The sequence below is a fragment of the Solanum stenotomum genome, chromosome 3, assembly GCF_019186545.1.
Source record: "Solanum stenotomum isolate F172 chromosome 3, ASM1918654v1, whole genome shotgun sequence".
NCBI lineage: Eukaryota > Viridiplantae > Streptophyta > Magnoliopsida > Solanales > Solanaceae > Solanum > Solanum stenotomum.
The window spans coordinates 4,646,681-4,666,869 of NC_064284.1; the positions used below are offsets into that span (position 1 = coordinate 4,646,681).

At 34.8% G+C, this 20,189-nt stretch overlaps 2 protein-coding genes across 2 annotated transcripts; both read left to right on the plus strand.

Moving 5' to 3' along the window:
* Positions 1-778: 778 nt before the first annotated feature.
* LOC125859583 (uncharacterized) lies at positions 779-7,110 on the plus strand. Its single transcript, XM_049539361.1, has 7 exons — positions 779-945; positions 2,652-3,174; positions 3,302-3,458; positions 3,695-3,739; positions 3,889-4,054; positions 5,433-5,800; positions 6,625-7,110. The coding sequence occupies exons 1-7, from the start codon at positions 823-825 to the stop codon at positions 6,941-6,943; spliced, it is 1,701 nt and encodes a 566-aa protein (XP_049395318.1). The 5' UTR covers positions 779-822; the 3' UTR covers positions 6,944-7,110.
* A 2,823-nt stretch (positions 7,111-9,933) lies between these two features.
* LOC125858530 (protein BONZAI 1-like) lies at positions 9,934-20,095 on the plus strand. Its single transcript, XM_049538332.1, has 16 exons — positions 9,934-10,202; positions 12,046-12,093; positions 13,713-13,861; positions 13,933-13,981; positions 15,816-15,872; positions 16,441-16,629; positions 16,723-16,857; positions 17,514-17,575; positions 17,650-17,752; positions 17,831-17,945; positions 18,488-18,564; positions 18,640-18,777; positions 18,876-19,040; positions 19,302-19,415; positions 19,507-19,603; positions 19,722-20,095. The coding sequence occupies exons 1-16, from the start codon at positions 10,053-10,055 to the stop codon at positions 19,814-19,816; spliced, it is 1,743 nt and encodes a 580-aa protein (XP_049394289.1). The 5' UTR covers positions 9,934-10,052; the 3' UTR covers positions 19,817-20,095.
* The last annotated feature ends 94 nt before the right edge of the window (positions 20,096-20,189 follow it).

The following is a 20,189-nucleotide window of genomic DNA, read 5'->3' on the forward strand; positions in this document are numbered from 1 at the left end:
TTAATAAAAGTGAGTAAGTTGATCATTATATTTGAAACGCCTACTTTAATGTTACGTGTTAAATAACGTGACACATTAAAAAAGAGTCAATATAATCAAACGTTAATAAACCAATTAAAAATTATCATATCAGTTCAATCTAATTAGTCAAAAGAAAAAAACTATTTTCATAACAACTCTTCCTTTCTTATATAACTATAAACATAAATTCATCACACCACATAATGGATACTCCTGCTAAAATTTCTTACAAGAAACCAAAAAAGCAAATAAAAATTCGTATCAACACCATAGATTCAAGATCAATCTCAGAACAATTCTTTTCGTCTATATTCTTAAGTATTAAAATTGTACGCCAAATCAATCATATAACATGATTTTTTTATTATATTATCTGTGCAATAATAATCCTTCACAATTGATTTGACACAATGATTAAGATTTAAGAAGCAGTAAATGATAATAGTAATTTTATCAAATAATCCTTATTAAATTTAAGTCATTTAAATATTAAAAAATAAATAATATTTAATAATAAGGGTAAAATAAATATAACATGATAAATTATTCATTAGTCTTATAAACTAAACAAATATTATTAGACATCTCAAAATAGTACGATAGACAAGTAAATATAGACGGAGGGAGTACTTTAACTCTTGTTAATTTAATTACTACTAATGTATTTTAACTAACTACTAGTAAAATTTAACACGATTATAATATCTAGTCCCCCTACACTTCGCGGGTATCTTCGAAACTTTGAACTTTGTGGAAAGCGAAAGCACTGCAAACACTACACTGAGAAGAGGAGGGAAAAAAATGTGGGAAGAAGAAGCAAAGGGTATAAGAAGGGACGAAGAAGAAGCTCTGTTGGATCTGATTGAGCAACGTACTAAGAATGTTGAAAAAATTGGAAGAGCAATCGCTTATTATACTTGCGAGGTTTATCTTCTTTCAGACCCTAATCAAGTTTTTTTTTAATGATTTAATGTCATGTTTTTTCGATTTTAGTAATGGGTGGAAGTTTAAAGCTTTAAAGTTTCTTACTTGGCGGGGTATGTAGAGAAGGGACTACTTTGTTTGTTCCATTTTTATTTTTTTTGGATTTCCCCTCTTTTTGTTTTTGCTTGAATGATGAACTTTACTGTTTTGTCTGTGGGTATGTTTAAAGGTTGATTCTTGATAATTTGGTGGTAAAGTCTTAGTTTAAATGGAAAGAACCAGAGTTTTAGTTTATGGGTCATTTTGGTTACTGGGTATTGACATATTAAACACAAATAGTGGTTTTGAGCCAAAGTTATTGTTTTCTACCGAACCCCTAAAAGGGTTTTTAATCTCCAAAATCAATGCTTTATCTCACAAACCTTCAAATTTCTGTTGCTATGAGGTTTTTTAGAATAGTGAACTTCAATGTGTCTGTGTTATTGGGGGCTTTCAGTTTTGTGTGGAGTGTGGTGTGTATATGTATGTACATGTACAGGAAGTGTCTACCCTACTATACCATTCTTGATAAGCCCTTGATTAAGGGTGTGTTCGGTACAAAGGGAAATATTTCATTTGTATGTAATCTAGACAAATGCGATGTGAGGTGGGGGTTAGGGGTTAAGGGTGGTGGGGTGGTGAGGATGGGGCTACGGGGTTGGGGTAAAGATGAGGTGTGTTGGAGGGTGGGGAGGACACAACTAATGTTGAATGCCACTTGTGGAACTTGTTTTCCCTACATAAGAAGGGTATAAGAAGGGATGAAGAAGAAGCGCTGGTGGATCTCATTCAGCAACGTAGTAAGAATGTTGAAAAAAATTGGGAGAGCAATTGCTTATTATACTTGCAAGGTTTATCTTCTTTGGGATCCTAATCAAGTTTTTTGTTAATGATTTAATGTCCTTTTTCAGTTTTAATAATGGGTGAAAGTTTAAAGCTTTAAAGATCCTTACTTGGTGGGGTATGGAGAGAGGGGACCGCTTTTTTTGCCTCATTTTTTTTAAAAAAAATTTCCCCTCTTTTTGTTTTTGCTTGAATGATGAACTTCACTCTTTTGTATGCGGGTATATTTAAAGGATGATTCTTGAGAATTTGGTGTTAAAGTCTTAGTTTAAATGGAAAGAACCTGAATTTTAGTTTATGGGTCATTTTGGTTACTAGGTTTTGACATATTAAATGAATTTGTTTAAGACAAATAGAGGGTAGGAGCCAAAGCTATTGGTTTCTATCAAACCCCAAGGATGGTTTCAATCTCCAAAATTAATGCTTTATCCCAAAAGCCTTCAAATTTCCGTTTCTTTGAGCTTTTTTAGAATAGTGAACTTCAATGTGTCTATGTTATAGGAGCCTTTTAGTTTAGTGTGGAGTGTGGTGTGTATATGTATGTACATGTACAAGAGGTGTCTACCTTACTATACCATTCTGATAAGCCCTTGGATTTAGGGTGTGTTTGGTACGAAGGGAAATGTTTTCTTGGAAAATAAGTGGGTTTATTACTTATTTTCTTGCGTTCTCACGAGGGGATATCTGTTGAATGTAGGCTATTACCTGGCAGATGATTCATATCTAATTTAATATGTAATTGAAATAGTGTGGGTTCTTTCTCTTACTTTGGGACCATAACTAATATTTCAATCCCCCCTCCCCCCCATTGGAATGAGTTACAGCTTGAACAAAAAGAGAAGAACTTAGAGGAGGCACAACAGCAACTTGCTCGCCTCCGGGGCCAGGCCATTGTGGCAACATCCACAAGCTATCATGGGAATGACTTGAATCTAGTGAAAGTCGAAAGACGATCCATGAGTCCTATCCAGATAAGTGATGATTCTTCTGAAAGCCTCTCTGAGTGTGAACCTCAACCTGACAAAGACAACACTGTGCCACTTAAGAAATCTTCAACACTTGATAAAAAATTAGCAAGACCTTTTCAGAAAAACAATGATGATTCCGGAAAGCCTCCCCGAGCAAAACCACTACTTATCATTCCTGACATGAAACCAAAGGGTTCTCTGCATTTGAAGATGGAAGAATCTAGTCCCACCCCATGTTTTTCTGACTCTTGTGCTGGAGGCTCAGTTTTTTCTTTTCGTAACACTCGTATCGTAAGGTCAAAAGCAGATAAGAGCGCGAAAACCCCTCCTGACACCGGAGCTGCTGATGTTGAACATAAAGGAACAAAAAGGAAGTCTGGTAATACTATATTTGTTACATCTGATCTATTGATACTAGCATGTTCTAACATTCACTCTGACATACTATTTTCATATAAAATTACCATCTGACGAGCTTGTTTGTCATCTTCGCTTTGTGAATATAGAACAAATAGAGCATAAAGAGCTGATTCCATTGATAGGTAGATCCTCTTCAGCAAGCAAGCTACAATGCCAGACAACCAGTGTCATACCTAGTCAACACACGCGAAAGCTGAGAAATATTGTCTTGTGCCCTACTAATGATCAACTTTTTGCGAGCAGGTAGATTAGAAGTTTATCCACTCTTTGTAGATGACAATTGTGATTGTGGATGCATTTTGTTTATTGCTTCTAGATCTTTAATGAATTATGGATGGACCAACTGTAGAGCAGAGCTTGTCCCTTCTCTCTCTCTCTCTCTCTCTCTCTCTCTTTTATATATATGTATAGAATAGCCTGTTAATGTTTCTCATACAATTTTCAACTTTCAGTCTCACTCAGAGTTCCTTAACATGCAGTGCGCTGGATGGGGTTGTCAACTTGTGGCAGGTGCAGGATAGGGGGTATGCCAAATTTCTAACATCCAACTACTAGAGCTGCATCTGTATCTTTTTCTGCCACTTAATAAGCAATAGCTTTAAAAATGTTAATTTGTCTTCCCTTTGCATCACTAAATACTTCTATTTTGATGCTGTCTCGCTTTGATATTCAGGTCATGTGCCAATCTTCTCAGTAGCACTGATTGCTTTACCCACAAGTGTAAAAGATGGCCAGAAGACGTAGCCTGGCATCCAGAAGGAAGCAGCCTTTTTTCTGTGTACCGCGCTGATGAGGGGGATTCACAAATTTCAATATTGAATCTTAACAAGGGAAAAGAGGTATTTCTAGGAAATTATGAAGTTATATGGCGATTATCATCACTGTAAAATCTGCATGATTGAAAAAGTCTGTGTGCATGGGCATGACATATGATAAAATCCTGTTTCACTTCTAATCTTAATCTATATGCGTAGGGTGGTGTATGAGAATGTATTTTCTAATGGTTTAATAGATGAAAGGATAAAAAAAGACTCAGAACAAAAAATTTGTTGAGTGAGAGCTTGTAGGATAAACAAAAATTTTGTTTATGGTTTTTGGAAATTTTCATATCCTCTGTGTGTATGAGGGTACTGGCCTAATTTGTGGTATTCACTTTACTGTTCTACATAAAAAATTGAGGACCCTCGTACTTTCCTCCCTCATTAACGTAATTTCTTTATCTAGAGGCACCAACACATAGAGAGAGATGGAGGGGGGTGAGGGGAGGAGGGAGCATTGTTTTGTTGCTTGTCACTTATGATGTTCTTGGTTATGTAATCAATGCTAATTGGGGCTAGTTTTCTTTTGCTGATTGATGATTACTCATTCATCTGTGATTAATAAGGCCAACAACATAGAATAACTACCTAATCTCCTTATATGTCCAAACCCATAAGTTGATTTTATTTTCACTACTAACTATAAAATCCTTGGGCTACACTTGTTACCTGCTTTTGTTTCTCTGCTACACTCTATAATATTGATTGTTGAATGCTCAATGAGTGTGTACAGCTCTTGAAACATTTTTAGATGCCCACTTAATAATATTTCATGGAATCTCATAAAGTGAAATAAAAGAAATTCGGAAGGAGATAATTGGCTAAAGAGTTGGAGAGTGGTGTCAGTGCAGTATTAGTTCTTTTTTCCAGGTTGACTGACCAGTTTTGCCATAAGGACGAGGTTTATTGTAGTAGAAACATGCGTAAATCATGATTTAAAATCTTAGGAAAGAATGGAGATTACTGTAAGGTTCAGGGATCTATGTCTTTCTCTATTGCACAATTTTGCTTCAAAAAGAAACAATATTTAAAATTACAGAGGCAGCAGCATGTTTGATTTTTAGACCTTAGTTAAAAAGTAAACATCCAAGAGGGGTGTAATATGTCCTCTGTCAAGTATACAAGTACATAGAAAAACTCTGAGATCTCTTCCCTCTACTGAAGATAAAATACCATGGGAACCCATCAGGTAAGACCGATACTTATATGTTGCTCCTCCAGCCTAAACTCTATGAACTATAGGTGCATTGTTTTTCTTGTCTTTGTCATTCTCACAATTACATACTTTCGAGCCTTACACTTGGTTATGTCACGTTTGATTGTATCTCTTGCATACTCTATGTCAAAAGACTTTTAGATTTTATCTGTCCTCTGTTCTCATATCCTGGTGTATTAACAGGATATGCAAGTGAATTTCTTGGAGGGTAAGCCCCATGTCAAAGGGATCATTAACAACATAGAGTTCATGCCATGGAAGGAGGGCTGTTTTGTTACTGGTGGTTGTGATCATGCCGTTATCTTGTGGACCAATAAAGATGGAGAACATTCATGGAAGCCTAAAGAGTTGCATTGCCAGCATTCTTCTGCTGTAATGGGAGTTGCCGGTTTGCAGCATAAGAAAGTTGTGATGTCTGCTGGTGCCGATAAGCGTATATTTGGATTTGATTTACCAGCTCAGAGAATTGGTTACAAGCACCAAGTAGAAAGTAAATGCATGAGTGTTCTTCCTAATCCATGTGACTTGAATCTATTTATGATTCAGACAGGGTAAGTTACCATTATGGTCATTCTATGAACATGTTCATTATGTGCATATTATATTCTTTATTTCCATTATGTGCATGTTTCATTATGTAGATATTTCTTTTACGTAGTAATGGGTTTTCTTGCTATTTCCCATTCACTTGTCCTCCAAAGCACACAATGTGTTGTATTTTTGCACATGTGCAATGTCAGATATGATAGGGAATTGCACAACTTGTAACTTCATTCTATAGCACTGGCTTAGTGCAAGGTTACCATCTACATTTTTTTGTGTGTACTGGTTCTTTTAAGAAAAAGATGATAAACTAGACCTAAAATCACGTGGGAGAAATTTGTCAGAAAAGAGCTACAGTCTAAGACTCCACAGGAACTTAGCTAAGGATATAAACGATGGAAGTGAAAGATCCTCTGATCAGGGATATTAACTAGTTGGGATTAATGTTTAGTTTTATTGGTACACTTACGTTTGGGCTGGTGTTTGGCAAGAATCTTTAGTTTGTTTAAATATTGTTTGCTAGTAGAAAATGTAAAGAACCTTTTATATTGAAAATGTAGAAAGCACTAATTTCTCTTTACAAATTATGCCATTAACAGAACGGGTACAAAATGAGTGAAATGGATATTGAGGATTCACATAGAAAACCTCAAATAGTGTATGGGATTGAGGCTTAGTTGTCGTAGTGTAAAGCCTGTTTTATTTTTTGAACAATTTTCTCATTATGTGACAAGTCTGATTTGAATTATTATCTTAAAAGCATATATAATTTGATCAGGAAAATTTAAATAAGCTGATATATTTTCATTTTGCTTTCTCTAATCCACTGCAGGACCTTAGAGAAGCAGCTTCGCTTGTTTGACTTTAGGTCAAGGGAAGCAGAGACCCATTCCTTTGGGTGGAAACAAGAAAGCAGTGACTCACACTCGGCTCTTATAAATCAGGCTTGGTCACCTGATGGTTTGTACATTACATCTGGCTCAGTTGATCCTGCCATTCACATATTTGATATACGGTACAATTCTCACGAACCTTGCCTGTCCATTAGAGCTCATAATAGGCGAGTCTTCAAAGCTGTTTGGCACCATGCCCTCCCAGTCCTCATTTCTATATCATCTGACTTGAACATTGGATTTCATAAAATCGTTTGAGGTGCTTAAAAAGGTGTTTCCCTTTCCATTTTAGCACTCATTGTTCCCATTGATTTTTGGAAGTTATCACCGGAAAGAAATATTGAGGTCTTAGACCAAAGAAATTCACCGCGTGGACTCTGATACTGCAGGTGATTTAAAAAGAAATGTTAAGCAGTGTCATCTTTTCTTGTGCTGTGTTTAAATGAATGCAGAAGCTGTGGAAAAAGGCTCTGTACCATTCAGAAACATTTTACCTCCTTTTTTAACTCATAGGTATGTCAGTTAGTTGACTGCTGTAGGCACCACCAAGGGAAACCAGACACTAAATAGAGTTGTTATTATCGTCTAGTCTTTGTGAATTAAGTTACCTGATATCTGTGGTAGCATGGAAAAGATGTTGTCCAGGACACAACCTTTATCCAAAAGTGTGTGTTCTTCCAGAGAAAATTAGGATGCCATTCGTCTTATTAGGTCAGATTCACATCTTATCTAACTATATCTGCTCCACTATGACCAGTAACGCCCATCTCTAGTGGTTTACCTGTTCGCTGACCAGAAACTAGACCTTTTTTTAAAAGAAAAATGGGGGTAGAGGAAGGGCAAATTTGCCCGGGTGGGGGGTGTATGATTACAATTGAACCCTCACTAACAAGGTGAAAGTTCAGGTAAAATTAATTGAGTTACTAAGATTTCCTTCGAAACTGAGCTTTGATATATCATATATCAAACTCAGAGATTTTAAATGTGTGGATCAGTTTTACATTTAATAATAATATTATGAGAAGGATGAAACATATTATTTAGTATGTCAGTGCATACATGAAATGAATGATGTATACACAAACTTAATAATAGATGCGTATTTACACAGATTTTATCATTTAATTATGATTAATTAATATTTAATATTAAATCATTTAACCATGATAAGTCTTGACAAAATTTAGTACTATATATATTGAATGTTGTGGCGTGGGCAAAATACTTTTACATTTGCTCTCAATAAACGAATGAATTTCCATGAAGAGGTCTAGGTCTACACCAATCACACTCTAAAAAGTAAAAAAGGCTTGCCAGATGTATAGATCACTTCATTAATTTGGCTTTTTGGTTGCTTTCTTTTAAAGAAAAGACTAATTTGATGGAGGATGATTGTGTTGTCTATTTATTTAATAATAATGACCCATGCATGTAAATTTGATAGTAATTTCAGGCGTGGGTTACATGGCCAACAACTCAATTTATCGGGTAAACTACTTTGTGCTTCCCATGATATGATTTAGTAAGTAGGAAAGGATATCTCTCAACATCGAAAAAGACTTGTCTTTATTAAGAAATTGTCGTAGACATTCAAGAACATATTAAAATAAAAGACTAAGAGGCACTGCAAGCGAATATTCATTTCTTTATTCAAGTGGAAGGAGAGAAACGGCGGGAATAGTATTTTTACGAAAGTATAGTGGCAAACTCTTTAAACTTTCGTGGGTTGTTCCATTTAGACTTTGGTTATTAAACATCATTGACACTAATTAAATTAAAGAGAGTTAACATGGAGACAGAGAAGTCGTCCAATTTCTATAATTACATGCAACAAAGTGGAGCAGATAAAAAAGTGTTGCTTCCAAAAAGCTTTGCAATGCTTACATGTCAATTCACATGGTCTTTAATTTCTAAACTAATACAATAATTAATCAGCATGTAGGGTCACTTAGCGCTGGACATTTTCTAAACTAAGTATTATTTAGTTATTCAAATACTCGAATTAAGTTATGTTTCAATTGAATATCTCAATTCCTAATAAAGTGTTTCAATTAGACACTTTTAATTCAGATTTTGAAAGATCTTTTGCGTATATTTTCATTCGTGTATTAAGTAATATAAAATATATCAAGTTTCAATTGTACACATTCGCTTTTACCGTAAACCTAATACATTTTTACTTGAGATTGATGCATATAATCAAAGGAGATAACATATTTTATATGGTTGATTTAACTATTTAATAGACGAATGAAAATACATAATTTTTTTCTTCAAAATTTGATCAAAAGTGTCTAGTTGGAACAATATCTTATTAGGAGTTGAGGTGTTTAATCGAAATAAAGTCAGTTGATTCGAGTGTCTAAATGAAATATTTTGTGAAAAAAATGATTTCCGAAGACTTAAACATGTAACATAAGTAGATTGATTTAGAGGATTAGTATTTGTTTTGATAGGCAGAGAGAAGAGAAGAAAAAAAATCTTTGGATATAAAATTTAAATCGAAAGTTTATTATTAGCTCTCTTTAATACAAAGGATGCAATGTAATGTAGTGAACGAAGTCGTTTCTCTTTTAGTTAAATAATTTGATTTCGAACTCTGAATATGAAAAAGTCTTTGATAGGAAGAGCTTCCCTTCTACATGACTCAAATACAAATTAGTTCGACTTCAATGCGGACATCAAATAGTAAATCATAAAAAAATGAGAAAATTGTTAGCTCTCTGAATTTCATTTTGAAATTTCTAAGATGTAAAAAGAAAAAGAACTTCATTTCTTTTGTTTTTTTGTTATCAAAAAGTAGGTGTGTGAAAAAACAAGCATTATCCAAGTATAAGAAAGAGAGATTTGTTGTAAATGCGGACTTGGTTGTTGACCAAGAAAGAAGAAATGTGAGTCTTTGGGTTTCATATTCCAGTAGAGATCACTCGGATGTCATATCTTAAACAAATGACACTTGCTTAATCTTTAAATCAAATTCGAAAACTTTGAAAGAATTAATCTCAAGAATCAAGAGGTTGTACATTGAATGAGCAATAAAAACTGTGAATCTAGGTGACTCCAAAATCAAGGAGACTCGAATTTGAGACTTCTAATTAAGGAGGAGGAGTACTTATCATTCTGCTCTGGTTTATTATTTGCTATTTATTTTTCCTTATTTTTCTTGGAACGAAACACTTAAAATAGTCATACTTTAATCTGGAAAAAACGCGCTTTTGTTTAAACGGAAAAACCGAGTCAGTGGGGTGGCCCACAAAGTTGTCTCATTTCTGCTAAAATCCATTGTTGAACAGCCGTTACAAATATATATTACACAGAAACACACAGCAAAGGAGAGAGAAATTGTATCTCTTTGAAAGCGGCGGCCATGGGAAATTGCTGCTCTGATGTTGCCGGTGGACAGTCGGCAGTCGGCGGTACCGGAGTTAACCAAGGAAATCAACCAAACGCCCCTAACGAAGCCGTCGATGCTTTCCTTAAGTCTCGCGGTTACCAAGGCCTCTACTCTCAGATCGAGGCACTTGGCTCTCTCTTTCTCTCTATTTACTTCGATTTTCATTCAATGTTGTTTAATTATACTCACATCTCATTTTCTCTATGTTTTGTTAACCAGTGTAAAATTAATTTTGAGGAGTTAGTTTCTCGGTTTATGGTTGAATTTTATGATATAGTTCGATGAGGAAATTCATTTGAGCAGATTGGACTACAAGTTAATAGGCATTGACTGTTAATTGACTTACTCAGTGATTTTGAATAACTGGCTTGATTAGATATCCCTTTGGTGATTGAAATAGGCAGGGACTCCTTAAAATTGAACTTGTACTATAGCTAGTTAATTGTTGTGAGTGGCTGATTTTATGCTAGATTATAAATGGAGTTTGGATGCCTGTATATGTCGGAAAATACAAGTACAATTGAAAAGAAGGAAAAAAAAACAAACAAATTTGTTAGGGTGAGACAAAGACACATATATCTTGCTCTCTTTAAGCAGATTCAGGCCTACTACACTTTATTTGTCACTGTATTACCGGTTTGTGGTTGAATTGTGATAATTTGGGAAGAAAATTCCATTGACCAGATTGGACTCCAAGTTGAATTAGCATTTGACCGTTTGAAAACCTGACTTACTCCGTGATTACTAATTCACTAGCTCGATCAGATGTCCCTCTCTAAATTTGATTGGTGATCAAAATGGACATGGACTCCTTACATCCGGACTCGTACTATAACTAGGTACTCATTGTGAGTGGTTAACTTTCATCTAGATTATTTCTGAAGGAAATTAAATGCCTGTCGATGTTGACTAAATACAAGTACAATTGGAAAAAAGAAGAAAAAGAACAAATGTTGTAGGTTGAAACATGGATATCATGCTCTCTTTGAAGATCCACACCTACTGCACTATATTTTCATTGGTATAGCATTAATTCTTCAACTTGTCTCTTCTAGGAACTAGGATACAACAACTAGTTCGATGTTGTTAGACTCAACAAACTCTGGACTAGTTGAGTCCAAAGCTCTTGTACAAAGACCCTTTCTCCCACAAGTAATACCTGCTCTTTTATGGGAAATATGTTGGAGGCTTAGGCTTAGGCTTTTTCTTTCTCACAACTTTTTTGCACGATCACATCTCACTTTTGATGCACACTATTATACTTTTAAATTATCATCACGATGCAGAAAAACTCTTGTTTATAAGCATAGAATTTCTTACATCGAATAAATAAGAGTTTAGTGGGGCAATGAAGTTGTAAGAACTTGAGATCATCCGTTAGTGGTTAATAACTTGACCTATTATTGGGTTAATCAGTGGGTAGATCATAAGATAGTTGATTCAAGATATACACGCGAAACTATGGCCACCTTCACCATTGTAGCCACTAAAAATAATATTTCATGCAATTTAATGTTATTATTTGTAATATTAACATAAAATATCTCCAACATTTTCCCACACATTTGATATTAATAAATAGAAGAAATTCTTAGAAAAGAAGTACAATTTAATGGCTATAGTTAAACAATTGCGAGATGGAAATGCAAAGTACTTTTGTACCTATTCAACTCAAGTATAGAAAGGTAATATATTCTTTTACGGTTTTACCTAATACTTTCATGAATAGATAAATATTGCGGTGCGGTTATTTGTGAAGCACGCTACCTCATCCAGTCCATATGTACACTGATAATGCAGGTTTTCATTTACTGTTTTATTATCAGCATCATATTGCAATTCTATCACTCTGTACAAACTGCTTACCGTTATAGTGGTTTGGTCATTATCTATAATTAATATCTGCTCTTCATTTTTCAGTATTGATTTTAAAAAACAATATATTTCTTTATTTGTACATTTGCAGTTGTCTCTATCTGCTACCAGCTTACGTGATCGTGATGTGCTTTCCAAGGTTTGTCGCTTATTTGACTTGTGTTAGATTATGTAAATGATAGTGCTGACTTTCGTATGTTGTGATATAGTAGAACAGGAGTATCGTATGAATCATCATCTTTGTTAGTGTTGAGTATGGTTGTTGATTTTTATTTATTCTTATAATGTTGTTGAATAAGAATTGCTTCATTTTTCCAATATGAGGGTACATTAAATGCTTGCTTCGGAATTTGTTTTATTTTTTCCGAACAGATGTTGTCAGTATTATTACATACATGAACGCTCCCAGAATATCATCTGTTCGGCCTAATGTCCTTCACTCTCCAAATCTAACTTCTAAAGACACCCTGTAAACCATATAGTTTAATGGAACTATACTCGAGAAAATGGTACCGAGCATAGAGGTTATTTTCATGTAATATGAGTATTGCCTGCTAGCTTGATATCATTTTTGTCTTTGATTTACTTTGTACAGGTAACTTCTAAAATATTGCTTGCTGGACAAGCCCATAATTAGTACACTGGGTTTTGGGTTTGCAGTCCTGAATAAGTTGCACAGACTCTTCTTTTTGGTGTCATGCACCCGTGTCGACACGATATGGGTGTGTGTTGGGACCGAACTGGATATACAATCAATTTTGGGTACTTGGACCAAAATCGATAGAGAAATTCAAGACTCAACACAATGGTTGCTGAAATCAAAACAAAAGCTAGGGTGAAATCATAATTTAGGCATGTGATTTTTATCATTAAAAGATAGGTGTATTAAAGAAGTCTGCAGCCAGAAGGTGCTTTAACGATTCAACAACGCTGTTGAATGTACAATGAACTCAAGAAGTCTATTCTGGCCTCTATATCATTTGCAATAGCCATGTTACACCAAAAAACAATATGGAGATACATTTGTACTTAATAATAATTACAAATTCAAACTTGCTCTCAAAGATTCGTGCATGCCTTTCTTTCTAAATAGTTTAGGCATGTTTTATAATTTATTTTTATATATTTGAATTATTTTTAGGTGAATCCCCGCATCCATATCCATACCCCCGAATCTTAAAATTTGAATCATGAAGGATCCGACCTCTAGATCTACACCATATCGGACACCGACACCTGAGTTCGAGCAACTTAGGTCCTGGACCAGCTAGAACTTCTTGATTTCTGTGTGGTGTATGCTCTGAGCTCATCTTTGATGTTTGACTGGCTAAGTTGTATTTCGATATTGTGTTGGGTACTTTTTAATATTTAAAAGGACTAACGTCCACCTATCTAAGAAGTATAGTCATCTAAGCATCACTCATAGTTCTCTGGAAACTATTTCTTTGGACTTTGGAAATATTTTAGTTATATAAATTACGAATTCTCTTTTATCCCTTTGTTTTTGATAAATGGTATTTTTAAAGATGTATGAATTATGCCTTGTCAATATGAGACATCTTGTATCTTCAAGCATCGTAGTCCATTTTTTAATATAGACATGTTACTAGCTTTGGACATTATAGACTCTAGGGGTTAAGTCATAAATATTGTGCAGTTTCATTGCTTTCTTGGTGCTGCATTTGTGAACAAAATTTCACGTACTTTCTTTAAAATATAAACATGCTACTAACTTAACTGAGGATTTGTTTGTTACAGAGTGACCCTATGGCAGTTCTTTATTCAAAAGAAAAAGATGGTTCATTGAAAGAGCTTACCCGTACTGAAGTAGTTCTGAACTCATTGAACCCAAAGTGGATTACAAAATATACTATGGCTTATTATTTTGAGACGGTGCAGAATTTGGTGTGAGTCTTGATACTCTATTTCCTGGTTTCTGTCAAGCAAATATAATATGACAAGCTTGCCTTTATTTCAGGTTCCGTGTGTATGATATTGACACTCAATTTCATAATCAAGATGTCAAGGTATTTATGTTGCTCCCTCTAAAATTTTGTTAATTATAATTACAGTTTTTCCTTGTCTTGTTATTAATTGACCAGTGGTCATCATATCAGGCAAACCTGTAATTTTGAATTAGTTAATCCTCTCTCAGCTTTATTTTATAGGGGAACATATCAAATTTGTGTCCATCCGAAATTGAGCAACTTTGCGCTTAGAATTTTGGTGTAATATTCCCCCCTCCTCCACTCCCACCCCATCATTAGAGAAAAGTCAAGTTTTTTGCCCTTGATCCTAACACCACTCCAACTTGAGGGTAATATTAATCATAGACAAAAGTTGAAGAGTAAATTTGGTTCCTTTTTCTCGAAGAATTTTCACTTATGGAGTCTAAGATATTCATGTAGGAGCTTAGTTAATGGTAAGGGAAAATACAATATGATTTGCTAATGGCAAGGGTATGGAGGAACCAATGTGAACTGGATGGCAAAATTAAGCATATCCAGATTGTTCAGAGGCAAATTTGAACTTTCCTCTATCTTTCATATGGTGGTGTCCGGCTCCTAACATAGTTTAAGAGAAGATAAAAAGACTTTTCACACATACCAAAAGTATCCTTTGAACTTATGATCTTAAATATGTACGCCATTTTTATGGTTATAAGAGCATGCCTTTTAAGAGTAAAATAGGAAGTTTAAAATTACAGAGTTGAATTTAGAAAAATTTCTTCTTGGGACAAACTAAAAAGAAAGGTATGTCATATAAAATGGAATAGAAAGCACAGCTACTTATGTTTTACATGAACCTTGAAGCTGATTATATGGAGAAGACTTAATAGAAGTGTGTTTTGAACAAATTAATGTGCTATATACCGAGTGCTTTACAATGTCCAAATCCATGTTTTTTTGTTGTTTACTCTGCTGCTTTATGTGCTTGATTTTGAAATCAACATGTCACCTCTGTTGTAAAACAGCTGCATATATAATGTGTACATGAATTTTTTGTGTGTGTACATGCACCTTCAATAACTTACACGAATGATGCATAAAACAACAGTTCATATTTGCAGCATGCTAAAAAATAATATTGGGTGTAATTGCTACAGATCATTGTAGCTTTGTCATGTTTTTCGCTTTTTACGGAAGGGTTCCAAACCTTCAAGCAATTCTCTTGGTGTTGCTGTAACAGTTAGAACCTTGACTATTTCATAAGCACCTGACTTTAAGTTAGACATACCTCACCTGCCTTTAAGTTACGCGTGCCACTTTTTAGCTGTCTTCTTCTAATTTGACAATCCCATTCTTTTGGCATCTCTGGCGAGACGTGAAAAGTATCCCCTCCATTTTAATACTTGAAGAGAGCCTTTCTTTTTGAGATCCTTGCAGTTACTTGGTCTCAGAAGTCCTACATATTCTGTTTCTTAGGAGCTAGTTGTCTCCGTGATGTTTATCTTTCAAATTGAGTCACTGCTTCACGTACACCGTGGATAATATCAGTTGTTAAAACAAAAAGTAGATCAATAGTAAAAATAATTTGTACAACTAACCAGATTTATGGTTTCATTTTCTCTTGCTCTCTATTAAATTCTTATCTAATTGGAGCTAGGGAAAATAGTTTCACATCTTATATATGAGCACCCATCATACGCTTTGAATTTGCTTTTGTTTGCCTATTATGGAAAATTTCTAATGCATTGTCTTTGCAAATGCTATTAGAGAGTAGAAGATACAGTCATGTGTTATATATTTTGTTAAAAAAATGAAAGGATACATGGTATAAAATCATTTGCTTTTAATGCTCATTCAAGTGCTTTCACAGAAAAGATCCTACAAATCATGGAAGTTTATATAATTAATGCAGATGCTTAAACTGGAGGAGCAGGACTTTCTTGGTGAGGCCAGTTGCACATTGGCTCAGGTGTTCAACCTTTTTCAATCACAACTTCTCTTCCTGAAATTGTATTATCGCCATAGTTTTCTGCTAGAAGTGTAGACAACGGGTTTACTACTGAGGCTATTATTGGTCTGCTGACTGAACAGTAAAGCGAAGACACATTTCAGCTCGAGTTTTTTCTACTAATTACATTGTGTAGTACTTGGTTATGGATATGCGCTCCACTATTTAGTTGAGACCTGGAATAGATTGTTCACAGTCCAATTGTCAATACCTACTTGGGTGCAATAACATTTTTGCCACTATTCGATATGGATTTCCTGTTGGTGGGTAGCTACAGCGTTGCCTATCTGCTTTTCCATACATACCATTTACTTTATCTTTCAAGAGGTTATGAATTTTTTTGTCGGATAAGGTTACAAGCACTGAACCTATTTATATTTCATCTCTGTGTAACTTGCTTAAAACTATTCTTTCCAACTATCTTTGGATTCAAGTAAGTTCTGGTGTTCGCCATTGTAGTTTATGTCATTGTAATTGTGAGGTTATTTTTTCTATTAATCAAGTGAATGTTAAACATATTTTCTTGTAGATTGTCACAAAATCTGACAGATCCCTGACCATGGACCTTGTAAGTGGCGAACAATTTTCTGGTCAAGCACATGCACGGAAGTTTGGCAAGCTTACAATTTTTGCTGAAGAAAGTATCAGCTCAAAGACTACTGTCGAGTTGAAATTAAGATGTTCAGAATTGGAATCGAAGGATTTGTTTTCAAAAAGTGTACAAAACTCATCAGAATAGTATTTATCTATTATCATTTTGAATCATATGATGCTGAATTGCTGATATACATAATTCTTTTGCGTTTGGCAGGATCCATTTCTGGTGGTATCCAAAACTACTGAAAGTGGAATTGTCGTTCCAATTTGCAAAACAGAAGTGATGAAAAATGATCATTCACCCACCTGGAAACCGGTGTTCTTGAAAATTCAACAAATTGGAAGTAAGGTACAAGACAATGCTTTTTTGAGTGATCAATTTTCTATTTTCTTAAGATTGTGTTATGTTTCCTGGGATAATAGAACCCTGAAAAAGAGGGTAAAAAATCATTTAAAGATTTTTTTTCTTGGTCGGGAACTATATGATATTCCAAGTAAATAAGGTATCTTATGAGCTATAGGGGCAATGTGCTGACCTTTTTCTAGGTCTTTAGGCAAGTTCAGAAAACATTGCTAGTATTTTTCCATATGAATTCTGTGCAGAAGAATAAATTTATACTTTAAATGATGAAACTTCCAAACTCACTTTTGGCGATCTTTTGTTCTCTTACAGATAATATTTCACCCATCTATTCTCTAAAACTTGAAATCAGCTGTCTTTTTTTGACTTTATGATTGCATTAGCAATAGTATCTTGTGTTGATGGGATTCTGTAGATGTCTATGGGATCTTACCTTCTGTGCAATACAAACGAACTTTACTCATCAAAGTATCTAATTGTTTTGATTTTGAGGGGCTATACTTTATGAATTCATTTATTTTAAAAGATGTGATTGATAATATATTTTCCCCCGAGGAAATTATCATTTACTCTATATATGGTATGACGCATGGCACAATGTTTGTTCTTTGATTTTCCATTTAGAAACATTTGAATTGATGCAGGAGAACCCATTAATTATCGAGTGTTATGACTTCAATAGCAATGGCAAGCATAGTTTAATTGGGTAAGCTTTTTCGTCTCTTCTTCATTTCTGACCTCTACAGACGGGAAGCTGACAGTATTTCTACTGATTGTCAGAAAGATTCAGAAGTCACTATTAGATTTAGAAAAGTTGCATTCTGCGGGTACTGGTGCAAATCTTTTTATACCAACTGCTATGGGACCAAAACAAGAAAACAAGGTAAAGAGCTCGTTAATCAGACAACGCGACTGCCAGCTAAGCTTATTTGATCATGACAATCACATGATTTCTATCCAGGTTCTAAAGAGTCAACTTTTCGTGGAAAGCTATTCTGAGAAAATACAGTATACATTCCTTGATTACTTGGCGTTTGGCTATGAACTCAACTTCATGGTGGCCATTGACTTTACTGGTATGTGGTTGTGCATTGATATGTACATATATATAGAAACAGATTCTCGCAAGTCTTTCTTTGTTTCCATAGCTAAGCATGGAATTCATATTTGTCGTCTTCATCAATGGTACAATTTATTTAGACAAATTCCAACCTCTTCCTTATTAGGATGCACAGGGGGCTGGATTGAGACACCAAAGGTTGATGCCTCTGCTGTCAACTCTTATTATTATTATTACCAGAAATAATAACAAGAGTTATAGATGTGAAGCTCATCCTGATCTGCCCTAACCCCCTACCCCACCCCACCCCTCTTATGCAAAAGACCCTGGAAAATTATTACATTTTCTCAATAATTTTCTGTATCGTATGTATACACAGACGATTATTATTCAGAAAAAAATAAGTGGCCTATGCTCATCATTTTTTTGATGATGAACCTTTTGTGAATACGCAGTTACCCTTATCTTTAAAAAAAAGTTATGTATGTTAATGTTTGTATTCTTGCTTAACTTGTATCTGAGCCTGTATTCTTTTTTGCCTGAATTATTGTTTGTCAGCTTCCAATGGAAATCCACGGCTCCCTGATTCATTACATTATATTGACCCTTCAGGACGACCAAATGCTTATCAGAGAGTAAGAAAATATTCTCAGTTGTAATAATATTTCCCTTCATATGAAGTAAGATACTTACCAGAATCCCACTTTCAGGCAATCCTGGATGTTGGGGAGGTATTGCAGTTTTATGATTCAGACAAACGTTTTCCTGCTTGGGGGTTTGGAGCACGGCCAATTGATGGCCCAGTTTCTCATTGCTTCAACTTAAACGGTAGCAGTACTTACTGTGAGGTACCTAAAGAGCCTTATGTACTTCCACATTTATGGACTTGCTTTAGCTTTCTGTATCTTATTCATTTTATAAATTTCAGCCCTTTTTTTAACTCTAGGTGGAAGGAATCCAGGGTATCATGATGGCATACATTAGTGCCCTTCATAATGTTTCACTTGCAGGTCCAACTTTATTTGGACCAGTGATTACTTCTGCTGCACATATAGCAAGTCAGTCTTTGACGAACAGTGAGCGGAAGTATTTCGTTTTGTTAATTATCACGGTACATTTCATTTTCTATGTTATATATCTTCCTCCGTTTTCCTGATGAGTATTTTTTTTTTTGACCTTTCAAGTGAAATGCTAACCATCATCTGTTATTGTCTTGAGTTAAACCAGTCACAGTTATAGTTCATAGATCCTTTCACAGTGGAAATCAAACTCTATCTAATTTGAGTTGGGGTTAATCCATTGAGGACGTTTTCTTTTTATAACTGAATGTCCTATGTCTTCCTGTTCTGATTATATTATAGAAAAATTCCAGGATGGAGTAATAACAGATCTCCAAGAAACAAAGGACGCTCTTGTTCAGGCAGCGGATTTGCCATTGTCAATTCTAATTGTTGGGGTTGGAGGTGCAGACTTTAAGGAAATGGAGGTATGCAAGTGCAACAACTTGTTTCCTCAGCAAGCATTGCGTTTTATGTCATCCATTTTACATTAGCTGTATTGTGGATTCCTTTTTACAGATATTGGATGCTGATAAAGGAGAGAGGCTAGAATCTACAACTGGACGAGTTGCTGTTCGTGATATAGTACAATTTGTTCCCCTCCGTGATGTACAAAGTAGGTCATATTATAAATTTCTCGGTGAATAGAAAAAGATAATCAAACAAAACATTCTTTAAGAGCTTTCAGAAAATTATGCATCTGTTTGATGTGATGCCTTTTCTTCGATTCGCAGATGGAGATGTCTCAGTCGTTCAATCGCTTTTAGCAGAATTACCTTCTCAATTGTTGGAATACATGCGGTTCAGAAAGATACAGCCGACTTTGTGATCGATCATACAAGACTTGTACATATAAATGTCCATCTCTCTAGACTAAAATTTTGCTTCATGTTGCCCAGAAGATTAAGCTGATATCTTTCATCAGCATAGTCTTGTAATTGATTTTGTTGATAAAAAAACGTAAGTCCGTTGCTCTTTATACTTGCAAATTCCAATCTCCTTTCTGTTACAGTTACCTTCAGTTGTCCGTTATCCGTTGTAACTGTCATGTTTAAGGCTGTAAGCAGAACTTAAACATTCTCTTGGTTAAACTATTGTTTTTTCATTATTATTTTTTTCTACCATTAACTAATACACTACTAAATCAAATTGAAAATTTGGGAATTTTTTCTCTGTAAAAACTCTTCTTCAAATTCACTAAG

Excerpts from the sequence above, each read along its gene's own strand:
- LOC125859583 (XM_049539361.1), top strand. The coding sequence starts at position 823 with ATGTGGGAAGAAGAAGCAAAGGGTATAAGAAGGGACGAAGAAGAAGCT. Across the intron at positions 946-2,651 it reads TCGCTTATTATACTTGCGAG|CTTGAACAAAAAGAGAAGAA; the intron begins GTTTATCTTCTT and ends AATGAGTTACAG. Across the intron at positions 3,740-3,888 it reads TGGCAGGTGCAGGATAGGGG|GTCATGTGCCAATCTTCTCA; the intron begins GTATGCCAAATT and ends TTTGATATTCAG.
- LOC125858530 (XM_049538332.1), top strand. The coding sequence starts at position 10,053 with ATGGGAAATTGCTGCTCTGATGTTGCCGGTGGACAGTCGGCAGTCGGC. Across the intron at positions 13,982-15,815 it reads TTCATAATCAAGATGTCAAG|ATGCTTAAACTGGAGGAGCA; the intron begins GTATTTATGTTG and ends TAATTAATGCAG. Across the intron at positions 19,041-19,301 it reads TCGTTTTGTTAATTATCACG|GATGGAGTAATAACAGATCT; the intron begins GTACATTTCATT and ends GAAAAATTCCAG.